At 35.6% G+C, this 23,242-nt stretch overlaps 1 protein-coding gene and 1 pseudogene across 1 annotated transcript; one reads left to right on the forward strand and one right to left on the reverse strand.

The window, feature by feature from the left end:
* The first annotated feature begins 2,802 nt into the window (after window positions 1-2,802).
* Window positions 2,803-8,445, forward strand: LOC145608630 (F-box protein SKIP16-like). The gene is made up of 5 exons (XM_081664242.1): window positions 2,803-3,166; window positions 4,379-5,062; window positions 5,785-5,997; window positions 7,820-7,926; window positions 8,119-8,445. Exons 1-5 carry the CDS (start codon window positions 2,951-2,953, stop codon window positions 8,195-8,197), a joined length of 1,299 nt encoding a protein of 432 aa, XP_081520368.1. The 5' UTR covers window positions 2,803-2,950; the 3' UTR covers window positions 8,198-8,445.
* An 88-nt stretch (window positions 8,446-8,533) lies between these two features.
* On the reverse strand, window positions 8,534-13,645 carry LOC145607354 (wall-associated receptor kinase 5 pseudogene; annotated as a pseudogene).
* Between the last annotated feature and the right edge of the window lie 9,597 nt (window positions 13,646-23,242).

Consider the following 23,242-nt stretch of genomic DNA (forward strand, 5'->3'; position numbering starts at 1 on the left):
GCAAAACATAATAATTAAACAAGACATGAAGAAATTGAATGAAGAAAATACTGAGATTAATTAAGAGAGAAATCGTACCAAGACGGCGGAATTACAATAGAGTCGAGATGAGAAGTAAAGTAAAGAGAAAAGTCTAGAGAGAGAAAAATTGACTAGAGAGAGAAAGTGAAAAGGAAAGAGTGAGTAAAATTACAATCCTAAACGTACTTAAACGAAAATAATTAACGATCCTAATTAGAACTAAATGCCTCGACAAATTCAGCTCTCAGAAACACGCGCCCGATCGGGCGAGGCACCGCCCGATCGGGCGCGCCTTTTTCTCGCAATGCCTTGTAAACCGCTGCGCCCGATCGAGCTAACATTACACCCGATCGGGCGCGCCTATAGCTTGCACCAGCCCCTTTGTTGCACACCTTGCCCGATCGAGCGTAGCTTGCCCGATCGGGCCCTTGTGGCTCCTCGAGGCTTGGACTTCCGATTGGGCTCGACTCCTCGGCCCAATCCAAATCTCCTCTTCGGGACTTGAATGCTCGGTCCAAACCTCGGTATTCCAAATACCGAGCCCTTAATCACCGGCTCGATGGCTCTAGCCGGCCTTGGGCTTCAACGACGGTCATACTCCTCCAATGCTCGTAGTAGCTTCATAAAATCCCGGGAAAGTGCTCCAGAGGTGCAATTTCCTACAAAACTCAACTAACACTACGAAAACACTAGAAAATGCATATTAGTAACAAAAGTGGCTCTAAGGAGCCAAAAACACTACTAATTATGACCAAGGGACGGGGGTAAAATACTATATAAAATGGACATATCAGAGGCCGCTCTTCGTACGGTGCGTTACTTGAAAGGATGTCCGGGGTCAGGGAATCCTTTTGAGCTCTGATTGTGATCTACATATTACAGGTTGGTGTGACTCGGATTGGGCTAGTTGTCCTCCCACGAGACGATCTATCTCTGGTTGGTTGGTGTTTCTTGGTGCTTCCCCTATATCTCGGAAGACTAAGAAGCAGGACACTGGGGCTAAGTCTTCTGCTGAGGCCGAATTTCGTTCAATGTCTAAAACCACTGATGAGTTAAAGTGGTTGAAGGCTTTACTTCTGAGTTTGGGTGTCGCGCATCCCCACGCAATGAGTTTATTTTGTGATAGTCAATCTGCATTGTATATTGCGCGGAATCCGGTCTTCCATGAGCGTACTAAACACATTGAGGTTGATTGTTATTATCTCCGTGATGCGATTCAGGATGGTATTATTAGTCCGTTGTATGTGAAAACGACGGATCAACTTGCGGATATTTTTACTAAGGCATTGAACAAACAACAATTCTTGTATTTACTTGGCAAGTTGGGCATTTGTGATTTGCATGCTCCAACTTGAGGGGGGGTGTTGGACCATATACTATGTATAGCTAATGGGCCGGTGTTATGTTCCGCCCTAATCTCTTAGGTTGTATATATACTTGTGTATACGCTAATACGAAAGACAACTCACTATTCTCTCTATTCTCTCTAAATTGACATTAGCTCAAGGTTACGTATCTAAAATTGCTCATAAGAGCTCCCACCCACAAACTTCTTCCTAAACTTATTAATCAGACGAGGAAATCGATCTCTTGGACATAGATTTTTGGCACCAAATGAGACGTTGCATCCTACAACCCTAGCTCGCAAATTAATTTTTACATATTTGGCCTAATTATATATGGCCTTGGACACCACAATTTTAATAAACATTTTGATTTAAGAGAGTCTATAATGACCTTGACATACGATGCATGTAAGTTTTAAGTGGTATAACCGTATAAGCGATCCTACAAATCTTCTACATTCCTTTCACTAGAATGCTAATGGATTTTTGGCCTTAAATTGAAGGCCAATGTATGATACTCTCCAAAATATAACTTGAACAAGTGTTGCAAATTGATACAATGTAAGGGTTCCAATAATGGACTATATATGTAAATAGGTTCAATTTTCAACCCAACATACAAGAGAAGATCGATGTGATTGACACAAACTTAGGGCATGTTCTCTTTGACTGAGCTGAGCTGAACTGAAATGAATATTTTATAAGAGAAGGAAATTAGGAGCTGAAGTGAACTGAACTGAACTAAACTAAACTGAACTGAACTGAGCTAAACTGAACTGAACTGAATTTCAACGTAAGAGAACAGACCCTTATACTCCGTAATACTCTTGCTTACACAAATAAGTATGCCACACAAAATATCCCATAATTGACACCAAGTTATAACACTCTTGCTTACACATATGAGTATACCACACAGAATTTCCATAATTTCCTATATTTTTCAAGTACACACAAGAACTCCTCACTATATGAAAAAAGGGCTGGTTAGAAAAATCTTAACTTTCGTCTATTCTAGTATAATTTGAACTTTAGAATATACTTTTTTTTTCTATCAGACCCAACTTGAATCATTAGAGATGAAAGAGTATTATTAGTCAAAAAAAAACTGCACTGAAATATGAAACTAAAATACTAAAAATTATTAATAGAGAGGATATTTTAATTAGAATATGCCAAGATTGTCACTATTTGAATATGAGATATATCCCGTGCACTAAAGGCCTGTTCTCTTCAGCTTAATTTCAGTTGAGTTCAACTCTGCTCATTTCAATTCCTAATTTCTTTCTCTTATAAAAATTCATTTCAGTTTTGTAAATAAAAAAGACCTTTATATGATACAACATGCTAATAAGATTAAAATTTAAAGACATCATTACAAATCCTATCTAATCAACACCCAAAAAAAGGCAACAAATTAAGAGTACAAAAATAGCCTCCACCTCATAACATTTGTTGTTCCCCAAGTAAAAGGAGACGAGGCCACATAACTCACCTTCAGTCCTTCACCCCCTTTCTTGTTCTTGTGTTATTGCATACCTAAACAACACAAACCAGCAACGAAAACACATGAACTGCAAGAAATGGAAGCAGAAATAGGAATTGAGGGTTTAGGGGATCTAGCAATTCAAGTAATCCTCTCAAAATTAGACCCAAATCACACTGCTATTGTTTCTTGTGTTAACAAGAAATTCAAGGGTTGGGCTTCTGATGATTTTTATTGGTCTAATCACTGTTCCCAAGACCTTAATCTCTCTTCCCCCATTGACCCTCTTGGCTCGCCTGCTCCTTCTTTTAAGGTATTATCCCATCTTAATTTTTTATTTTCTATTTTATTTTTTGAGGTGTTCTTTATTGAATTCAGTGGTTTTTCTTGGTGGGTTTTATATAATTATGTGATATGATATGTGGGTATTATGTGTTTGATTAAGGCTGATAAATTGGGGTTGATTTTTCTATTTTTATCTTTTTAATTTTTTACTTTTTGATGATTTTCAGAGCTAAATTGTGTGATTCTGTGTTTTTTTCTGGGTAATTTCAATGATTTGGATAGTAGCTGGTGGGTATTGTGTTTTGGTTTCGAATGTATATAAAGGTTGATGCTTTTGTTGAGAAAGAATGTAGCTTTATGTGATTTAAGCTTTGAATTGATGGGAATTGAAATGTAAGTTTTGTTGGCTAGTGTGGGTGATGTGAGTGAAATATCTACTTTTGACCATTATTAACCGAAAATGACTGTGTGTTTGTTGGTTTATATTGTGTATAATATGGGATTAATATGGTCCGACCATTGAGAACATGTTTGACTATGTCAGTGTGATCGATTCATATAGTTAGGAATTATTTTGTGTGTTTGAATACATTAGGAAAATATGAAATTTTTTGTGTGGTATACTCATATGTGTAAGCAAGAGTGTTATAAGTTTATGGCGATTATGGGATGTTTTGTGTAGCATACTTATTTGTATAAGCGAGAATTTGTAAGTTTGTGTCAGTGACATCGATCTTCTCTAGTTCTCTTGTATATTGGCTTGAAGATTGAACCAATTTACATATATAGTCCATGATTCGAACCCTTACAGATTATTACTTTGCAACACTTCTTCAGACTTTCAGAGTATAAATTGGAGGGATATGTTTGCTTCATCCTTGTACATAGTAGTCTTGGCCGGCTAATACCATTTACTCTAGATTTAATTTTGCGTGTCTTGTTACCTAGAAAGATTTCATCAACTGGAAGACATATGCCGAGTTTTTTTTCTAGTGAATGGGTAATTTTGTACTTCTATCTTTCTGTCTCCAAGAATACTTGGTTGACTTTTAGACATGTAAGATGACAATTTAGCAAGTTGAAAATTTCTCTATTCACGTGTTTGTTGATTGCTTGTTGGCTGCATCCTTGTTAAATCATTATCTTCTTAATTTTTTTCTTTTCTTTCTCCGTTCTCCTTCACAATAAGAAAGTTTGTCTACCTGCTGATCTCAATTTGGATTATTCTTGGTCTCCCTAGGTAGCTTATCGACTATGGAGGGAAGCTTTCATTACGTATCCCTGGCCTCTTGTCAAACGTGTCAAAAGGTGTTGGGATAGTCTTAAAAGTTGGTTGGAAAGCAATTTTCCGGAGGTGCTTGCAACTTTGAGAAAGGGTGCATCAGAGGAGGAGTTAAATGACGTCGAGAAAAGCTTAAAAGTGAAATTGCCTCTTCCAACAAGATTAATTTATCGTTTGCATGATGGTCAGGAATATTCAGAGAACCTGTTGGGTCTTATTGGAGGGTACTTTGTGTATAACCACCTGGTGAATGTGAACTTACGACCTTTAAGGCATGCTATTATGGAGTCAAAGAGCGTAAAACGTGACTTAGGTTTTTCTACCGCTTCCAAGTTTATTGCTGTAGCTTCCTCTGTTAAAGGAAGTGAAAAGGTCTTCTGCCTCAATTGTGTGAATAATCAACTGTATGTTGGCACTGCTATGCTTAGAGGAGATGGTGAAATGATGCCTTGTGTTCCTGATGCGTTATTGAAGTCTAGTAGTAATCAACAGTGTGATGGACTGTTATTGTGGTTGGAAGAACATAGCCGCCGTTTGCACAGTGGTATGATTACAGTTCTTGAGAAAGAAAATCTGAAGAGCATTAGTCAGTTTCCTGAGAAACCACCTCTCTGTTCAACTGCTGTGACAAACGGTGTACAGGTATGATAGCTAAATTAAAAAGTAAACATATTGAAAAGGTCTTTTATGCATCCTGAAATAAGCTCTGTTTTATAAAATAGCATGATAACAAATTAGCAACTATGTATAAATGCTCCACGTTTTGTGGTGAAATATAATTAGCTACATTCTATTCTACTTCTAGCACCAAGAGATAATTATTCTTTAAAAGAGTTGAAGTGAACTTACTACCTTCTAGTTTATTCTCAATTGAGCATGGAAATGTTTCATTTTAGTAAGATATTTGATGTAGAAGACTTGACTGGTAAACAAACATTTGGTTACTTGTTTCTTGTTTTCTGAACTAGGTAAGTCGTATGTTTTTACCTATAGTCAATTAACAATGAATTTGTGTCATAGATGTTGAGTGTCTAAAATGAGATCTATAGGGTTCAGAAGATATACTTATATGAAGTGCTATCTTTGTTCATACCATGTAATATCTTTTTAATTAATTAAGAACAATCTTAAGTATTTGGAGATTGACCAGACTGTCCCAGTACCTTTTGATACATTTGATTAAGACTGTTTAATGAAGGATGTCAATAGTTAGGACTGTTTTTGGTTTTTCCATTTTTCAAAATAGCAAATTGGAAGGGGTGTACTTGCATTTGAAATTATAAACCTGTTTTCATGCTTGCTTTGATTCCTTTTACTTTTCTCCTAACATCAACTTCATCTTATAATTGGAATGTTCATGCCAGGTACGTGCATCTGCTGTGCTTGTTCCAGAGCAAAGTGAACTTGGAAGCTCAGAATTTTTATTTGCTTACTCAATCCGGATGTCCCTTTTGCCTGAAGGATGTAAAGTACATGGAATGACATACGATTCTTGTCAACTTCATCGGAGACATTGGATCATCCGAGAAAATGAGGTTGTAAAGCACGATGTTGGTGGAGAAGCTGTCATAGGAAAGGTAGCTTTTATTTATAATTTGCATACCTTTTTTCTATGAATGTGACTGAAATTGATTCATCCCTATGCTTTTATCCCTGAGAGCTTGCAATGAAGCCTGTGCAGCCTACCTATTCATCTTTTAGGCCATTTCTGAAATAAGTCTGTCTATGCTCTGGATTTTCAATATGAACTTATCATTAATTGACAAGACTGCATAACTATAGCTGGAATCAGAAAACCATCTTATTGTAGTTGTTGACTTGTTGGTGCAAGTGTCCAACCTCTTATTACACACAATTCAATTTCTTATTTATAAGAGAGCATGCCATGCCCGCTCCTGGTTTGTCATCATCGGCCAGTTGATTCCTTTTTTTTTTTTCCTGATCTAATTGTTATCTTATGGGTATGGTAGGAAGTGAGTTTTTTTTTTTTTTCCTTTCGTGTTCTCGAACTGTGCTTGTCAATATCGAATTGCCAGATAGGTGATTTGCTTGAGCAGACCTCGAGGAACTGTACGATAGTTCTAGTTCGTTCAGCTGATGAGAGAAGAAGGATAGAAAGTTTCGCAGTCCTGGACCATCATCCACTAGGTGCACTAAGCTCTTTCCTGTGTAGGCTTCTTCTCAAGTCTCTTTTGGATATTGGAACCAAATTTATGATTGGTGATGGACTTCTGTTAATTGCATGATCTGGAGATCTGTGGCCACTGTGTTTCTATGTACTACTTCAAGAAATATATCAAATTCGGCATTGCCTGCTCTTTTTTCTGAGGAGAAGAAAAAGAAAGAGTTGGGGCCGGGGGGTGCTCATTCTTAGTCACAATACGGTACTGCTCACTGTTTCAGTTGTGCCTGGTATTAAACTCTTCAAATAACCCTGGCCACTGTTCTCAAAAAACTCCTTGCACACCTTGTTTGTTGGCCTCAGTTCAACTTGCCGAATATGAACTTGGATCTTCATTGTGTTCCTCTGTGTACTCTGTCCTCTAATAGCAGGTGAACCAATTTGGTTTATTGTGTTGGCTGTTGTGTACCTTCTACGAATTTGGATCTTTTTAGGTCCATGTTATTAATGTCAAGTTTTAAGGTTCCAGCAAGTCAATTTCATATTCTCTTGGCTCTTGATATCCATTAGGCATTAGTCACAAAACCACAGATCTTAAAGCGTGATGGTTTAAGGGATATTTTTGTGGTAAAAATTTAAATTTTTATGGTTTCGTGTGGAAGAAACTATCAGCTAGGGTGTTTGATGACCACCTGTCAGCTAAAGGTGAGCGATCATCAAAATGGGGTAAACAACTTCCAATAACCCAGCAAAATTTACAATTGGTCATAGGTAGTAATGCACCTTGCTATAGAACAATATATAGTGAAACAACCTTTAATTTTAAATGATCTATCAGAGAAAGGTGCGTACTCTAGCTCTTTTGAAATGCAGGGATTTCCCCCATTAAATTTTGGTAATGTTTTTATGGATATCAGCGACTTTTGTATGCAGCCTTAAAGTTTAGCTGTCAAAAGAGATGGTATAGATGCATGAATTGAGAGATGTGAAGTTTGCTTCTCTCTTTATTTCACAGAGCTTATTTCCCTGTTTCTAATCTTGAATTTCCCATTGCTTTATTAAGGTTGAGAAACAAAATTATGCTCAGCTGAGAGTTCAAGAGTTGCCTAAAGTCCTGTCTGTAAGAGTTAGATAAAAAAGGTTCTTAACATTCATCAAGTGTTGCGTACAAGTTCTGTCAGATTGTTTGGAAAAGATCAACTTATTCAAATTTGAACTGCTCACATGACGTTCTTCAATCTTTTGAGTTTGACAACTTTTTTCTGCTGTCCTTGCAGTTTCCTTTGCTGCTTCCTGGTGAGAAAGAATTTGTATACGAAAGCTGCTCAAATCAGCAGCGTACACCTGGTTCCATTGAAGGTTCTTTTACATTTGTCCCTGGAAGGTATTAAAATCTCCAATTAAGTTTGAACTTCTGTTCCTTGTATTGGATTCCTTGGTTTTATTCTCATACTACCACAGTTGTGAAATTCTTAAATATCGAACTTGTTACAATTTTTGTTGCCTACTGTGTTTTATTTTCTCATTACTATCATAAGGTTAATGGATGCTGAATTTATTCTCATTTCCTTGCTAGATTGGCACAACCAAAAGGTGATCCTTTTCAGGTTGAAGTGGCTCGTTTTCCGCTTGTTATGCCAGAGTATATTTTCTGATGAACACTTCTTAAGAATAAGCTACATTTTCTGATGGGCACTTCTTAAAAATAAGGTCCATGAACCCATCACTCATCCATCAATGTACGATTAGCATCGCCATTGTCATTTGTATCATAGTTCCTCATGCTTTGTTTCCTCATCCTCTGAACTTTAACTTAGTTTTGGGTGCTCTGTATACTACAAATTTGGATTGTTTGCTTTTGTGAGTGGCTTGTGAAGTAATAACAGGCTTTTCTGTTTGCCTACTTTAGCCTCTATTCAAGTAAAGTTCCTCCAATTCACTTTTTTTTTTTTTTTTTTTTTTTTTTTCCAAAGAGCAGAAATTGCTGCAAAATACTTAGCTGGGAAGGATGTTTACAGGAGTCAAATGAGTGAGATCTAGAAACTGGTGATTAATAGATACGCAATTTAGACAAATTATGCATGAAAAAAAAAATTGAATGTGATTTAGTACAACTTACAATATCCCGTCCAAAAACAAAAACCAAAAAAAAAAAAAAAAAAAATTAATAAAATAAATAAAATAAAACTTCAGTTATTATTGTACTGATAAGTTGGCAACTATACAACTGTGGTTACCTTCCACCTCCCAAAGACGAAACCATGCGTGAATCATATGTACTTGAGTCATAACAAATGCTACATTCGCCGTAATCTGATCTTGAAAGTTCTCCGAGCAAAAACTCACAATCGCCTTCTTGAAACAATTCATTGTTACTCCATGGATGCAATCCTTTTCTTTTTATTGTTTCGAGTTCCATTGCAACCTCCTTCATCGTAGGCCTTTCCTCCCCTTTTAACATTAAACACCATTTAGCTAAAATGGCTACCTTTTGTATTTCTTCAACTGTTTCCTCGCTCACTATGTATTTGTCAAGTATGTCTAACAATCGGCCTTCTTTCATCTTCAGTATGAAATGCATAGCAAGGCCTCTTTCAGTTTCGGGTCTATCATTAGATACTACCTTTTTCCTAGTCAATAGCTCTAACAGAATAACACCAAAACTATAAACATCACTTTTTTGAGTTAGTTCACTTGTTTGCATATATTCTGGATCCAAATACCCCCATGTTCCTAGCACCATTGTTGCCAACTGGTCTTGGTCTGATGGAACCAACCTTGAAGCTCCAAAGTCTGATACTTTAGCTGTGTACCTTTCATCTACGAGTATATTCATCGACTTCATATCCCTATGAATTATTGGTGTTGAGATTGTATTGTGTAGATATGATAGCACATCGGCAACTTCAGATGCTATATTTAAGCGCACATGCCATTTCATTAAGGATGCTTTGATTGGATCGTCTAAATGATCATATAACGTCCCATTGTTGATGAACTCGTACACTAATAGTGGTGCTTCGCTCTCAAGACAACAACCTAGTAACTTGACCACATTTCTGTTGTTGATTTGTGATAGAACAAGAACTTCATTAACAAATTGCTCAACTTGGTTTGGATCCACCTTGAGGGATTTTTTGATTGCAACAACTTGATTATTTGGCAAAATTCCCTTGTAAACAACGCCGAAACCTCCTCTTCCAATTGTATTTTCGTCGCTATAATTATCGGTTGCAATTTCTAGATCTTGTATAGAAAATATTTTCAATATATCAACATCTTGTCTAGAGAGTTTACTATGTAAAAGCAAACCACCATTTTGTCGAAAATAACTTTCTCGCATATTTTTGAGTTGTGTTTTCCCATGTTTCCAGTGCAAGATAAATCCAATCACAAGCAAAATTACGGCAGCACCACCAATACCTACAAAATGAAAATGCCAATCTGCTTAATTATTTGGAAATTTTGTCAGAAAAAACTTTTTAAAGCACCTTTTTTGTCAGAAAAACCTTATAATTTTTTTTGGCAACTTAAACGCTAATTCTAAATTTTTTTGTTGAGGACAACCAAGAACCCCTAATTCACTTAGTTAACCTCTAATTTCTTTTATTTGTTCTATTTACACTTTAACTTTCATTTAACTTTTTTTAATAATTAAATTAATATATAAATTAAAAAAAAAACCACCACCATCCCACCACCAACCAGCCACCCTCCCCCTCCCCATCCGAGCCGCCACCTATAACCCCCACGGCCCCACTCTCGACGACCAACCTCCAACCCATCGCCGCGTTTGCGACCTTGGCAGCTGCCCGCCGAGCTCCTTTGCTTCGACTAGCCCTCTGCAACAACACATCACACATCATCACAACCTTCTTCCTTCGCCATATATCAGCAGCCACAATTAAATCACAACACCGCTACAAACCAACAGCCACAATTCGACTCACCAATTAGCGCTGGCTATCACCAAGTCTCACCGCACCAACTTCGATCGCAGCTGCAACCTCACAACCACTCTATTGGGTGGAATTTCCGGGTTAGGAATTAGGAGGGTGGTCGCGATGAGGGTAAAGGGGAAAGGGAGGGGGTGGCTGGCTGGTGGTGGCGGGGTTGGTTTTTGTTTTTATTAATAAATTAACTTAATTTTTATTAGATAAGTGAGAGTTATGAGTGATTAGAAGAATTAATGGGAAATTAGAGTTTTATTGAGTGATTAGAGATCTAAAGTTGTTTTCAACAAAAAAAATTTACTATCTGGTTTTAGTTGCTAAAAAAATTTTATAAGGTTTTTCCCAGCAAAAAAGTTATAAATGATTTTTTTTAACAAAATATTTAAAATTTTGAGATGAACACGATATACATTATATGCTCATACTTCCTCCGTTTCTTTTTACTTGCAACACAGCCTTGTGGCACGTGTTTTGAGGTCGGGTTTATGTAATGTAAACGGATAAATTAGTCATTATAATTTTTACAAATGATACTTAAGCCTATTCTAATCTTCGTGTAAAAATTATATTGATAAAATCGCTCGTTTACCCTCACTAATCATCTCCTAAAACTGCGTGCCTAAAAGGTGTGTTGCAAGTAAAAGAAAACGGAGGAAGTATATAGCTGTAGAAGCACCTAAACTTGACTATTGGGCGAGTTCGAGTGGGCCATCAATAGTGAGTCATCTTGTATAAAGCCAAAGCGCTAGTGGATTAGGTGCAATGATTCGGCTAACTCATGCACAATTTTAAATTCTCGATAAAATGAAGTATATGATTACTTATAAAGTAGAGCTGACAAATGAGTTGCATTATGTTAGATTTAAGGGTATTAAATAGCCTATTTAGTTCGTTATTAAACTACTTAGGCTCAGCTCGAATCTTTCACAAACTGAATACAACAAAGCTCGGCTTGAAAAACTCATGAACATACTCATTTATTTATTTGGGTTGCTAATAATAATAATGAAATAAAACGAAATAGAGCTATGACATGTTTGAGCTATGGCATACCTGCAGTGACCAAGACAGGAGTGAGCCAAGGCTTAGGCTTTATATGAGGAATGCAACGATCAGTTGTAGTCCCATTACCGTGGTAGCCTTTAGGACATTTACAATAATACCCTCCAATTGTGTTTATGCAATATTCCACTTTCTCACACTCATTTGCCCCTTCACATTCATTTATGTCTAGAAAAACCATAAAACAACAATATTAGATTAAAAAAAAATATATATTTAGTGAACTTATTTAATATAGATTAACGTTAACTAGTTAAAATATGATCATTATTGTTTGAAGTTCACATAATTAATAGTTCAACTAGCTGAGATATGCATAAGCGTATGCACACCTTTATTTACTTATTTAATTTTGTTTTTATACTTAAATTGACTGAATCAAAATGCATTTAGAGGTATAGCACATAAACACGTGTATTAATTAAGCTATAATTTAATTATGGCATTGTATTTTCTTTTCTTTTTTTTTTTTTTTTGAAGAACTATGGCATTGTATTTAATTTGGAATCATTAGCTAGCTAGTTGCACATATATAGTTATATACGGAGTACTATACTTTTATTCGTCAATATTCTTAGTTAGTTTAGCTTTGGCTAGCGGCTTTTGTTTTGTTTGTTTTTGTTATGTTCTATTTTTGTTTTGTTTGTTCTGTTTTAGGGGCTTTGCCCCTCTCTTTCACCAAAAAAAAAAAAAAAAAAAAAAAATTCGTCAATATTCTGTGACATAGTGTTAGTACTTAGTTGAATGAAGAATTCGTCCAATTAAACAATTATATATAGATTAATATAATAAAATCTAATTAGTGGCGGATTTTGGCCGAAAACATTAAAGGGGCTAGGATATAAATATTTAATCTCTTGCTCAAAACTGATCACTATGCCCCAATATTTTATAAGTAAATATAGGTTATATAAGTTCATTAACTAATTAATTATAATATTTTACAAGGGTCGGGTCCTGAATGGTCCCAGTGGAAGGTCCCCCTCTAGATCTAATGGCAAATAATTATTCTTGATAAGGTATACAGTAGTAGTATTCATGTGGTATATTAATTTATTTCTATGTTAGAAGATACTTTCGTATTTGTACATCTCTAATTTGGCAAAAAATGTTCAATTTGATGTAAGATATTAGAATATACTCAATATTATAATATTAACTTTTGTAATTTTTTAAAAAGGGGAGAAAAAATGAAGATTTACCTAAGCATCCTTGAGGAAGGTAAGGGTTACCAGAATAACCATCTTTGCAGTTACAACGATATCCTGATTCATGAACCGGATCATAACAATCCGCGTTCTCTTTACACAAGCAGGTCCCATTCGCTTTCGCCATTGAACAATTGTTACGTCCAATAGCCCAATTGTACACTACAGGGAGGAACAAGCCTTGGTAGTACTCCATATCATGACTTAAATATCTCTTGTTAAATGTAAACACATCTTTTGCAACCGGAAATGCAACATTACACGGGTTAAAACTATACACGGAACTATGGTTGTTAAAACTGTCCAAGTACACTGTAACGTTGTTAATTCCGCCGGGAATAGAGGCTTGACAACAACCAACACCGGTGCATTCACCGTCTATCACATCTTCCGGCTCAACACATCTAGTCATGCATCCTGTTCCATATTCCTTGTCACCTCTAACACCCGAAAATGTGGCATAGGTGTCACACCCTATAGCAACTAACATGTTTTTCGTGCTAGATAAGGTAAATGTTACAAGGTTGAACCAAGTCATCCAACTGTTAACATACCCGCTTTGGTTGTAACAATCGTAAGAAACTGGTAATTTAGAATGAAAATCTCCCTCTTTTATTGAAATGTTTAGTATTTCAAAGTTGGTACCAAAAATTGTAGGAAGGCTATTATGATTATTACTACAATTGATTTTGAAGGAAGAAAAAGGTGTAACATCGGGTTCTTCTAAGTAACAACCATCTTCGATACCAAATGGGTATGGAATGCTAACATTTCCACACTTGTCTGAGCAATGGGAGGCGATTACAAGGGGTATGGATGGTGTTACGGCCTTACCATCCCCGGCGATGAAAGGTATAAACAACAACCACACGGTAATCATTGTTAGACGGACCATAGAACATGAACCAACGACACCCATACCTAAAGAAATAAAAATCTTGAGGGTTATGTGACAATTGACAATTTGTAAGCACTATACTATATATGTACTAGTGATTTTTATTATTGCCTTAAAAGGAGTTTTAGGATCTATTTATATTGAACTCAAAAACTTAAGTTAATTAACAAACATTCAAATAAAATAATTGGAGCCAAATTTGAAAATTTCTAGGTGACTAGCTTGAAATGTTTGAATCCCAATAGCATTGGCTAACATACCGTCACTCTTTTTGTTTTCATATTGTCATTTGGTTTACAATATGTTGATGTAGCTAGTAATTCAATTATATTGACTAGCGAGCTACTTGTCATATTCAAATCGCGTTGTTAATCCAAAGTTTGTATTTAATCATTTTGTGTATTTGAAGTAATAATTTAACTTGTTTACATTTTAATCAAGAAATAATTGGTCTAGTGATTAAAGAATGAACCTTGTAGCCTTAAGGTCATGAGATCAAGCGGTCAAGCTTTACAAGCTAACGGCTTCACCTTGTTGAAATTTCTTCCCCCACAAAATTCAAGGAAATTGACCAATGCAACAAAATTAGATTGGGTAGACTGGTTCGGTAGAGTTATGCCAAATAAATAAATAAAAATGCTTGTACTTCATAATATAAACGTGCACATATGTTTTCTTTTGTTGTTCGAGTTCACAAGGGTCTTAAACTTATAGACTTTTGACATAATTTTACTATTGTATACTTCAATTCATAATCCAGTGAATAAAAAAAAAAAAATAAATTTTTTAAAAAAAAAAAAAAAGTAGATAGGAATAGTAGTTCTTTCATAATCTAATGAATTTATTTCAAACACTTCAGAACTAAATCTAGGCAATTCTTTTTAATTTAGACATTCAAAGACAATGTGAAGAACTCAATAACATTTCACAATGTCTTGAAACCTTAAGAAAATTGCATAATACCCACTAATCTGATTAAGACCCACATCATTATTAAGTGTCTACTACATATATATAATCCACAAGGGTTTAATTAAGTACTCGTATTACCAAATAATAAGCCACTATTAATTGCCAATGGAGATATCATGTTGTACTATATTATGGAGTAGTTTCTAAATGCAGTAAATTATCATGAAATAATGGATGTCTACAATGTAAATCGCTAAAAATTTAATTAAGTGATGATACCTACGTGCATCATCACATACATTTATATCGTGCACTTCTACTCATACAACCCTACATCCTAAACTTGGGTAGTGAAAGGGTGCAGTTGTTCGATCAAGAATGTCTACTGACTCATCTTGTGAGTAGGAATAACGTCGAATTAAGTATGGAGTAATAATATAAGATAGAAGAGTTGATTATATATGTATTGTATAATTATTTAAAAATAGCAAGTAAAAAAAAAAAAATATGTAACCTCTATTGTGATTTTGGGTTCTCATATGAAGTTTATAAGTTGATGTGTAGGTCCAACTTCATAACTCAGGGGACTCACAACTTTACTTTGTAGTTGGATTTACCAAATAACGAAGTAGAAAATTGTTTTAATCTCATCTCAGCTATTCAATTTATGCTTGTAGTTGGATTTACCAAATAACGAAGTAGAAAATTGTTTTAATCTCATCTCAGCTATTCAATTTATGCTAGTAACATTTGAAATTAATGATTTCGAGATCAAGAATGATAATTGTTAAATTATTACTCGGTAGTTATTAGATAGTTGAAGTATTTTTCATTTTTTTTAAATTTTTTTTAAAAAAAATTTTGTTTTTAAATTTTTTTTTTTAAAATTTTTTTTTTGTGACTAGAGATAGTTGAAGCTTATTATTGATAAATTTTACGGAGTATTAATTTCGGAAAACATATATATATATATATATATATATATTTAATGTCATTTAATTGACATGATGTTTGTTAGTTGTTAAAATTTTGAATATATCTACTTGAAATTGCTGAAATATTATTGTGTCTATTTGTGGATATTTAACAATTTTACAAGCTAATCTGCCAAGGAACTGAGTCAGACTCACAAGTCGATTAAGCATGAATTAGTGAGTGCATCAGTTCAATATAATTCATAGTGTATGATATTGTAGGAATCCATTTCATGAGCTTATTTTCAAAAAATTTGCCGCATTTGTAAATTATTGCATTGATTTATGATTAAATCGTGATAGTATGTATATTATTGGCAAAAATTATTAATCAGTGGTTTATATGTAGACGACACTTGCTAGAATAATTACTAAACTTGGGAAGTAATAGTAATTACACTTAGTTAACACTGATGATCGAGTTTGTTACGTAAAGGATTTGCTTACTAGTACTAATGATCTGTGTATTAGTATAAATATCATTGCATATGTGCATAACTTATCATAAATTTCAGCTTTTTCACTGAATAACGAAAGAAATCATATTTTTGGGTTTTTTTTTTTTCTTTCATCTTCATTTCACATTTAAGGCAATATCTTAGCTTGTTACATTAACTGCGTTGCCATGGATCAAACTCCGGCTTCTTCTAATGGGCGTCAAGGCTGCTTTCCTCGATCACTGATTTCGGGTTTAGTTGCCGCTGGTGCTCCACGAGGCTTCACTTCGTTGTTGAGACTACTCATAACATGGTAAAATAAGTTCTTTTAACTTTTTTTTGTTAGGAAATATACATGGGAAAATAATAATGCAATGGCTTGATACTAGTATTGCTTTCGCTCATAAAACTCACAAGTTGCTAATTTAATATTTTATGATCAATTATTTATCTACTATTCTTTGTCAAATTAGAGAGAATAGTGTTTTTTGTATATCATTCAAGTATGCACAAAGGTATATATACAACCTAAATAGAGTAGGGCTCATAACATCGGCCCATAAGCTATACAACCTAAAATAGGCTCAACATTCTTAGTACGATATTATTTATATATATATATATACACACACGATTATACGAAGTATTAATTAGTATTGTCATGTTCATGTTTATAATAGTTAAGTTGCGAATTTGGGAATTGGGATCATGTCTTATGCATTACACGGCTGCTACAAGGAGTCAAGGACAAATAATCCTTATTACGTAGTACTTTATTTTGACTCTATAGTCTTTATACTGTACTACATCAAAAAATATAGCTTAATTTTATTTATTCTATAAAAATCATTTTAAATGAAATATGTACATAATCTAGCTTAATTATATAATACTTTGTACGAGGTACAAATTGAAATACTGCTTATAATCTTATATAAATCATTAGCTTAACTTTATTTATTTTACAAAAATCAATTTAATTGAAATTTACATTAAAATATAGCTTAGACAATTTGGATGTACATGTTATGGAATTTAAAGGAATTTATATATCTTGTGCAAGAAACATGAACCATACAAAGTGAAGTGTACGAAATGATTATTTTCCTAATTAAAATATTTTCTTAATTACATATTTATTTCTTAATTCATGCATGTTTGTGCATAATCTAGGCATCTTGCAACCTTGCCGGTAGTCTATGGAAAAACACATGCCATGGAAACGACGCTCAAGAGCAAATATTTTGTACCCATTTGTGTAGTGATATTATTAGGATATTTAGGAAATATCATATATTTAGGAAATATTTTATCTTCTATGTTTCCATGTTTATCTAGGACTAGGATTCTAGAGATCTTTTGTATTATATATTTCGTCCTTTGCCATCAATGAAAGCTAAGCAATTTCTGCCTAATTCTACCTAATTCTACATGGTATCAGGCCAAAGTTTTTAACCAATAGCATTCAATGGCAGGTGATGATGTTCCACCGCCACCCCCACCACCGACCGAAATAAAACCAAATTCTCCTTATTATCTTGGTTCCCAAGATCGTCCGGGAGACTTCATCACACCTACTCGATTAACTTCTGATAATTATGATAGCTGGGCTGCTGATATTCAAACAGCTCTCGAAGCTCGCCGCAAATTTGATTTTTTGGATGGAACAATTCTTACTCCATCACCACCGTGCACCAAATCCGATTGGACGGCCATTAACGCTATGCTAATATCATGGATATCAAATACAATTACTCCTGAAATACGGTCCTCTTTGTCAAAATTTAGGGAAGCAAAACCGTTTTGGGATCACTTGAAACAGAGGTTCGCTCAAACTAATGGACCTCGCATTCAACAATTAAGATCTTCCATAGCCAAGTGTGAACAATCTAGGGATATGCCGGTTTCTGTTTATTATGGTCAATTACACTCCTTGTGGCAAGAGTTGGATCATCATGAGCCATTAATTTCCTGCTCTGTTTCTGGTTGTTCTTGTGGTCGTTTACACGAGGAGCGAAGAGCGCAAGCAAAGTTACATGATTTTTTAATGGGATTGTATCCAGATTTTTATTCATCCTTACGCACTCAAATTTTATCACAAGATCCGCTTCCGAGTCTTGACAGAGCCTATCAGTTGGTAACTCAAGAGGAGCGTGTTCGAGTGTCAAAGAAGGAAGCAGCAACTCATCCAACCGAGGCCGTTGGTTTTACTGTGCGTACTGGAGCTGATGCGGCAGGTGTGTCGCGAGGCAGAGGAAGGGGTTATGACAAACCTGTTTGTACCAAGTGCCACAAGACGGGGCACGAAGCCTCCACCTGTTGGGCAGATAAAGTGTGCGCCCACTGCAAGAAGAAAGGGCACCCTGAGACCCACTGTTTTGAGATTGTGGGCAGGCCAGGGAGTAGACGCCAGGAGCAAGGTCGTGGTCAGCCTCGTGCCAATGCAGCCGCTTGTGACAGTCAGTCTTCCGCTTCTATTTCTTCTACAGTTTCGGCTTTGGGACAATTATTTACTCCTGAACAGTGGAAGGCTATTGCGGGGGTTGTTGGTAATGCTCAAATTCCGGAAAATAGATTAACTGGTAAGTTTGATGTTTCATCGTGGATTATTGATACCGGCGCGACTCATCATGTCACCGGAGAGAGTTCTTGGCTAGTTGACACGAAAAATATTGAATGTCCTGTTGGGTTGCCGAATGGTGCAAAAGTGATAGCCACTTTGGTGGGCTCTGTCTGTTTATCGGAAAAAATTACTCTTACTGGGGTTCTTTATGTTCCGAATTTGAATTGCAACTTACTTTCAGTTTCTCAACTTAATGATGATTTACACACTATTGTCCAATTTGATTCTTATGTTTGTGCTATACAGGACCAAGCGAAGGAGCTGATTGGAATGGGAACTAGAAGAGATGGACTATACTATTTTAGCAAACCGAAAGTGTCAAACGTTGAAGCTACACCGAAGTTAGAGTTATGGCATCGTCGACTTGGGCATCCTTCTGAAAAAGTAGTTAAGTTAATTCCTAATGTTTTTGGTAGCAAAGACCATTTAGATACGGGTTGTGAAGTATGTATGCATGCTAAACATCCTAGAGACAAATTTCCTTTAAGTGATAATAAAGCATCTCGAATATTTGAGAAAATTCATTGTGATTTATGGGGTCCATATCGACATGTTTCGTCGTGTGGAGCTCGTTATTTTTTGACAATTGTGGATGATTATTCACGTGCAGTTTGGGTTTATTTGTTGGTTGATAAATTAGAGGTCTTTCAAATGTTTATGGCTTTTGTTGCTATGGTTGATCGGCAATTTTCTCAAACTATTAAAGTAGTACAAAGTGATAATGGGACAGAGTTTAACTGCTTACTTGCCTACTTTAGAGCCACTGGAATTTTGTTTCAGACATCTTGTGTAGGAACTCCACAACAAAACGGGCGAGTAGAGAGGAAACATAAACATATATTGAATGTTAGTCGTGCTTTGAGATTTCAAGCAAAACTACCTATTTATTTTTGGGGAGAATGTGTTCTCACTGCTGCTCATTTAATTAACCGTACCCCAACTCCTCTTTTGGGAAACATAACTCCTTTTGAAATCCTTTTTCACAAACCCCCATCATTTGACTCTATTCGAACCTTTGGATGTTTATGTTTTGCTCACAATCAGAAAAACAAGGGAGATAAGTTTGCTAGTCGGAGTCGTAAATGTATTTTCATGGGTTATCCATTCGGTAAAAAGGGATGGAGAGTGTTCGATTTGACTACAAAGGAATTTTTTGTCTCACGAGATGTGAAATTTATTGAAGAAGTATTTCCGTTTGGCAATCCGGAGGCCGTGAATATTTCCAATAATGGGTATGAGGATTATAATATCCATGAGGATTTTTCAGCAATTATTTATGAGGAAGCAGTAGTTGTTGATAATCCAAACCACAAAGCCCAATCCAATGCTCAAGACCCAGCAGCGACAGGCCAAGCTTCACCAAGGTCCGCTGGGCCTTTGGCAGATCAGCCCACAGTGGCTTCTGGTGAGCCCGCTGGTAATCCAGCGCCAGATGGGCCACCTATTTCTTTCCCCATCTCCACGCCATTTGAGCAGGTTGTGGATGGGGCTTCTTCGAGTGGGCCCGCGACTGCTGCAGATTCTGATGACAATGAGGCTAATATAAATGATCAAGCATTGGGCCGTGGCTTGAGACAAAAATTTCCAAATGTCTTGCATCGAGATTTTGTGACACACACGGTATTTGCTAATAGTCCACTCTCTTTTCCTTCCGATCACTCCTCAGGTACTCCTTATCCTTTAGCACATTACATTAATTGTGACAATTTTTCTGTCAAGTATCGTAACTTTCTTGCAGCTATTATCAAGGGTAATGATCCTAAATCTTTCAAAGAAGCAATGAAATATGATGGATGGCGTAAATCTATGAAAGATGAAATTCGTGCTTTAGAGGACAATGGTACATGGACTCTAGAACGCCTTCCTCCTGGGAAACGTGCTCTTGGTAGTCAATGGGTCTATAAAACCAAATATTTATCTAATGGTGATATTGAGCGTCTTAAATCAAGATTAGTGGTGTTTGGTAATCATCAACAAGCTGGAATTGACTATGATGAGACATTTGCTCCGGTTGCCAAGATGACTACTGTTCGTGCTTTTCTCGCAATAGCGGCTTGCAAAAACTGGGAAATACATCAAATGGATGTGCAAAATGCCTTTTTGCATGGTGACCTAGCAGAGGAAGTTTACATGAAGCTGCCTCCCGGATTTGAATGTTCGGATCCATCTTTGGTGTGTAGGTTACGTAAGTCATTGTATGGGTTGAAACAAGCACCTCGGTGTTGGTATGCAAAGTTGACAACGGCTCTAAAACGGTATGGATTTATCCAATCCTATTCAGATTATTCTTTATTTACATATACTAATGGAAAAACTCAAATTAATGTCTTAGTTTATGTGGATGATCTTATTATTTCGGGGAATGATTCCGCTGCACTTAAGGCTTTCAAAGCATATCTTAGTGATTGTTTTAAAATGAAAGATCTTGGTTCCCTTAAATATTTCTTAGGCATTGAGGTGGCTCGTAGTCCCTCCGGATTATTTTTGTGTCAAAGAAAGTATACTCTGGATATTATCTCTGAAACAGGTTTATTGGGTGCAAAGCCTAGTGGGTTTCCCATGGAACAAAATCACAGACTCGCTCATGCTAATGGCGAATTTCTTCAGAATCCAGAAGCTTATCGTCGTCTTGTGGGACGGCTAATATACCTCGGGGTCACTAGACCGGATCTAGCCTACTCAGTTCACATTTTGTCACAATTCATGCAAGCACCACGCATTGAGCATTGGGAGGCGGCCTTGAGAGTTGTTAGGTATCTCAAAGGATCTCCCGGCCAAGGCATATTATTGTGTTCGGATAGTGAGCTCACTTTAGAGGGATGGTGTGACTCAGATTGGGCGGCGTGTCCTTTAACTCGACGCTCATTGACAGGTTGGCTTGTGTTTCTAGGAAAATCACCGATTTCTTGGAAGACTAAAAAGCAACCTACAGTTTCAACTTCTTCTGCAGAGGCAGAGTACAGATGTATGAATGGCGCCACTTGCGAATTAAAGTGGCTCAAGGGTTTATTGTTGAGTTTGGGTGTGCAACATCCTAAAGCTATTAAATTGTTCTGTGATAGTGAGTCAGCATTGCATATTGCGAGGAACCCTGTGTTTCATGAGCGTACGAAACACATAGAGGTTGATTGTCATTTTGTTCGTGATGCGATTACTGAAGGTTTGATTTCTCCGTCACATGTGTCCACTAAAGATCAATTGGCGGATATATTCACAAAGGCACTCGGAAAGGCACAATTTGATAAACTTCTTTCCAAGTTGGGCATTTTTGATCCTACTGCTCCAACTTGAGGGGGGGTATTAGGATATTTAGGAAATATCATATATTTAGGAAATATTTTATCTTCTATGTTTCCATGTTTATCTAGGACTAGGATTCTAGAGATCTTTTGTATTATATATTTCGTCCTTTGCCATCAATGAAAGCTAAGCAATTTCTGCCTAATTCTACCTAATTCTACAGATATTTATTATTGTAATAGTATTAGTTGCCTATATTTTTCGTTATTATTATTTAGTGGGACATTATGTCCAGCGTAAATTATCTGAAAAATTATATAGGAGATTTCCATTAGATATATACTCTGAAGATAGGCAGACAGAGTTTAGTAATGTAGATTGTGCCATATGTATATATCCGTTTGAAGACGGAGAATTGCTTCGGATTCTTCCAACGTGTAGACATAACTTCCATTGTCACTGCATTGGTGAATGGTTTTCGAAACGTGATTGTCGGTGTCCAATTTGTAAATATGATTATTTCGAGAGAAAATATTGTACGCTTGAGTATATTAGATTTTTCCTTTTTGGATTCCGTTAAGTTGTAATACATCGAATTTGTTCTATGACATTATAGCATGAAATGTTTTTATCTTATGAAAGAATACAGTAATTCTTTTCAAGTGATATGTAATTTGGTATTGCAATTGAGCTTGAATTGTTCCAAGGACTTTTGCCCATATATTGATGAGCACATTATATTATATGATACTAAACGCTAGTATATATAGGCTCGCTGGAAGAATACGAATTAGGATTTCCCAATAATGCATTTTTTTCATAATTAAGTTTTTTTACTCAATCATGTCAATCTTTCAATCAAAATTGGCTAGAAGAAACTAAGTGATGATTCATTGATAGAGCTACATTATATGGAGCTCTCATACTTTTTGATAATTAACTTTTTTACTCAATTATGTCAATTTTTCATAATTAAGTTTCTTTAATCAATTTGAGCTACATGATATGGAGCTCTCATACTTTTTAATTAATAACATTTAATAATTGACATAAATTAATTAAATCCCAATTGAAACTAAATGACTACTTAATAATTGTGGTACTTTAAATTATTGTTTTAAACCTTTATTAATGTTTGTCGTAAGGACACCCAAAAACACGAATGCTTAAGAAATGAAATGAAAAAAAAAAAAAAAAAAAAAAAAAAAAAAAAAACCTTGTTACACAAAAAGTATGACATTCTTTAAACATTCCAATCAAATAGTCCCGCCTCCTAAAATACTGAAATTATGAAATATCAAAACACATAATTGTTTTTTACACATTAGTAATCTCTATGTAGTCAATAATTCAATATGTATATGAGTCGTCGTAAGTGTGTATCCATTATTCA

This window comes from Chenopodium album, chromosome 23 (genome assembly GCF_948465745.1).
Source record: "Chenopodium album chromosome 23, dcCheAlbu1.1, whole genome shotgun sequence".
NCBI lineage: Eukaryota > Viridiplantae > Streptophyta > Magnoliopsida > Caryophyllales > Amaranthaceae > Chenopodium > Chenopodium album.

Coding starts and splice junctions, on each gene's coding strand:
- LOC145608630 (XM_081664242.1), top strand. CDS start 2,951: ATGGAAGCAGAAATAGGAATTGAGGGTTTAGGGGATCTAGCAATTCAA. Junction 5,063..5,784: donor CTGTGACAAACGGTGTACAG/GTATGATAGCTA, acceptor TGTTCATGCCAG/GTACGTGCATCTGCTGTGCT. Junction 5,998..7,819: donor GAGAAGCTGTCATAGGAAAG/GTAGCTTTTATT, acceptor CTGTCCTTGCAG/TTTCCTTTGCTGCTTCCTGG.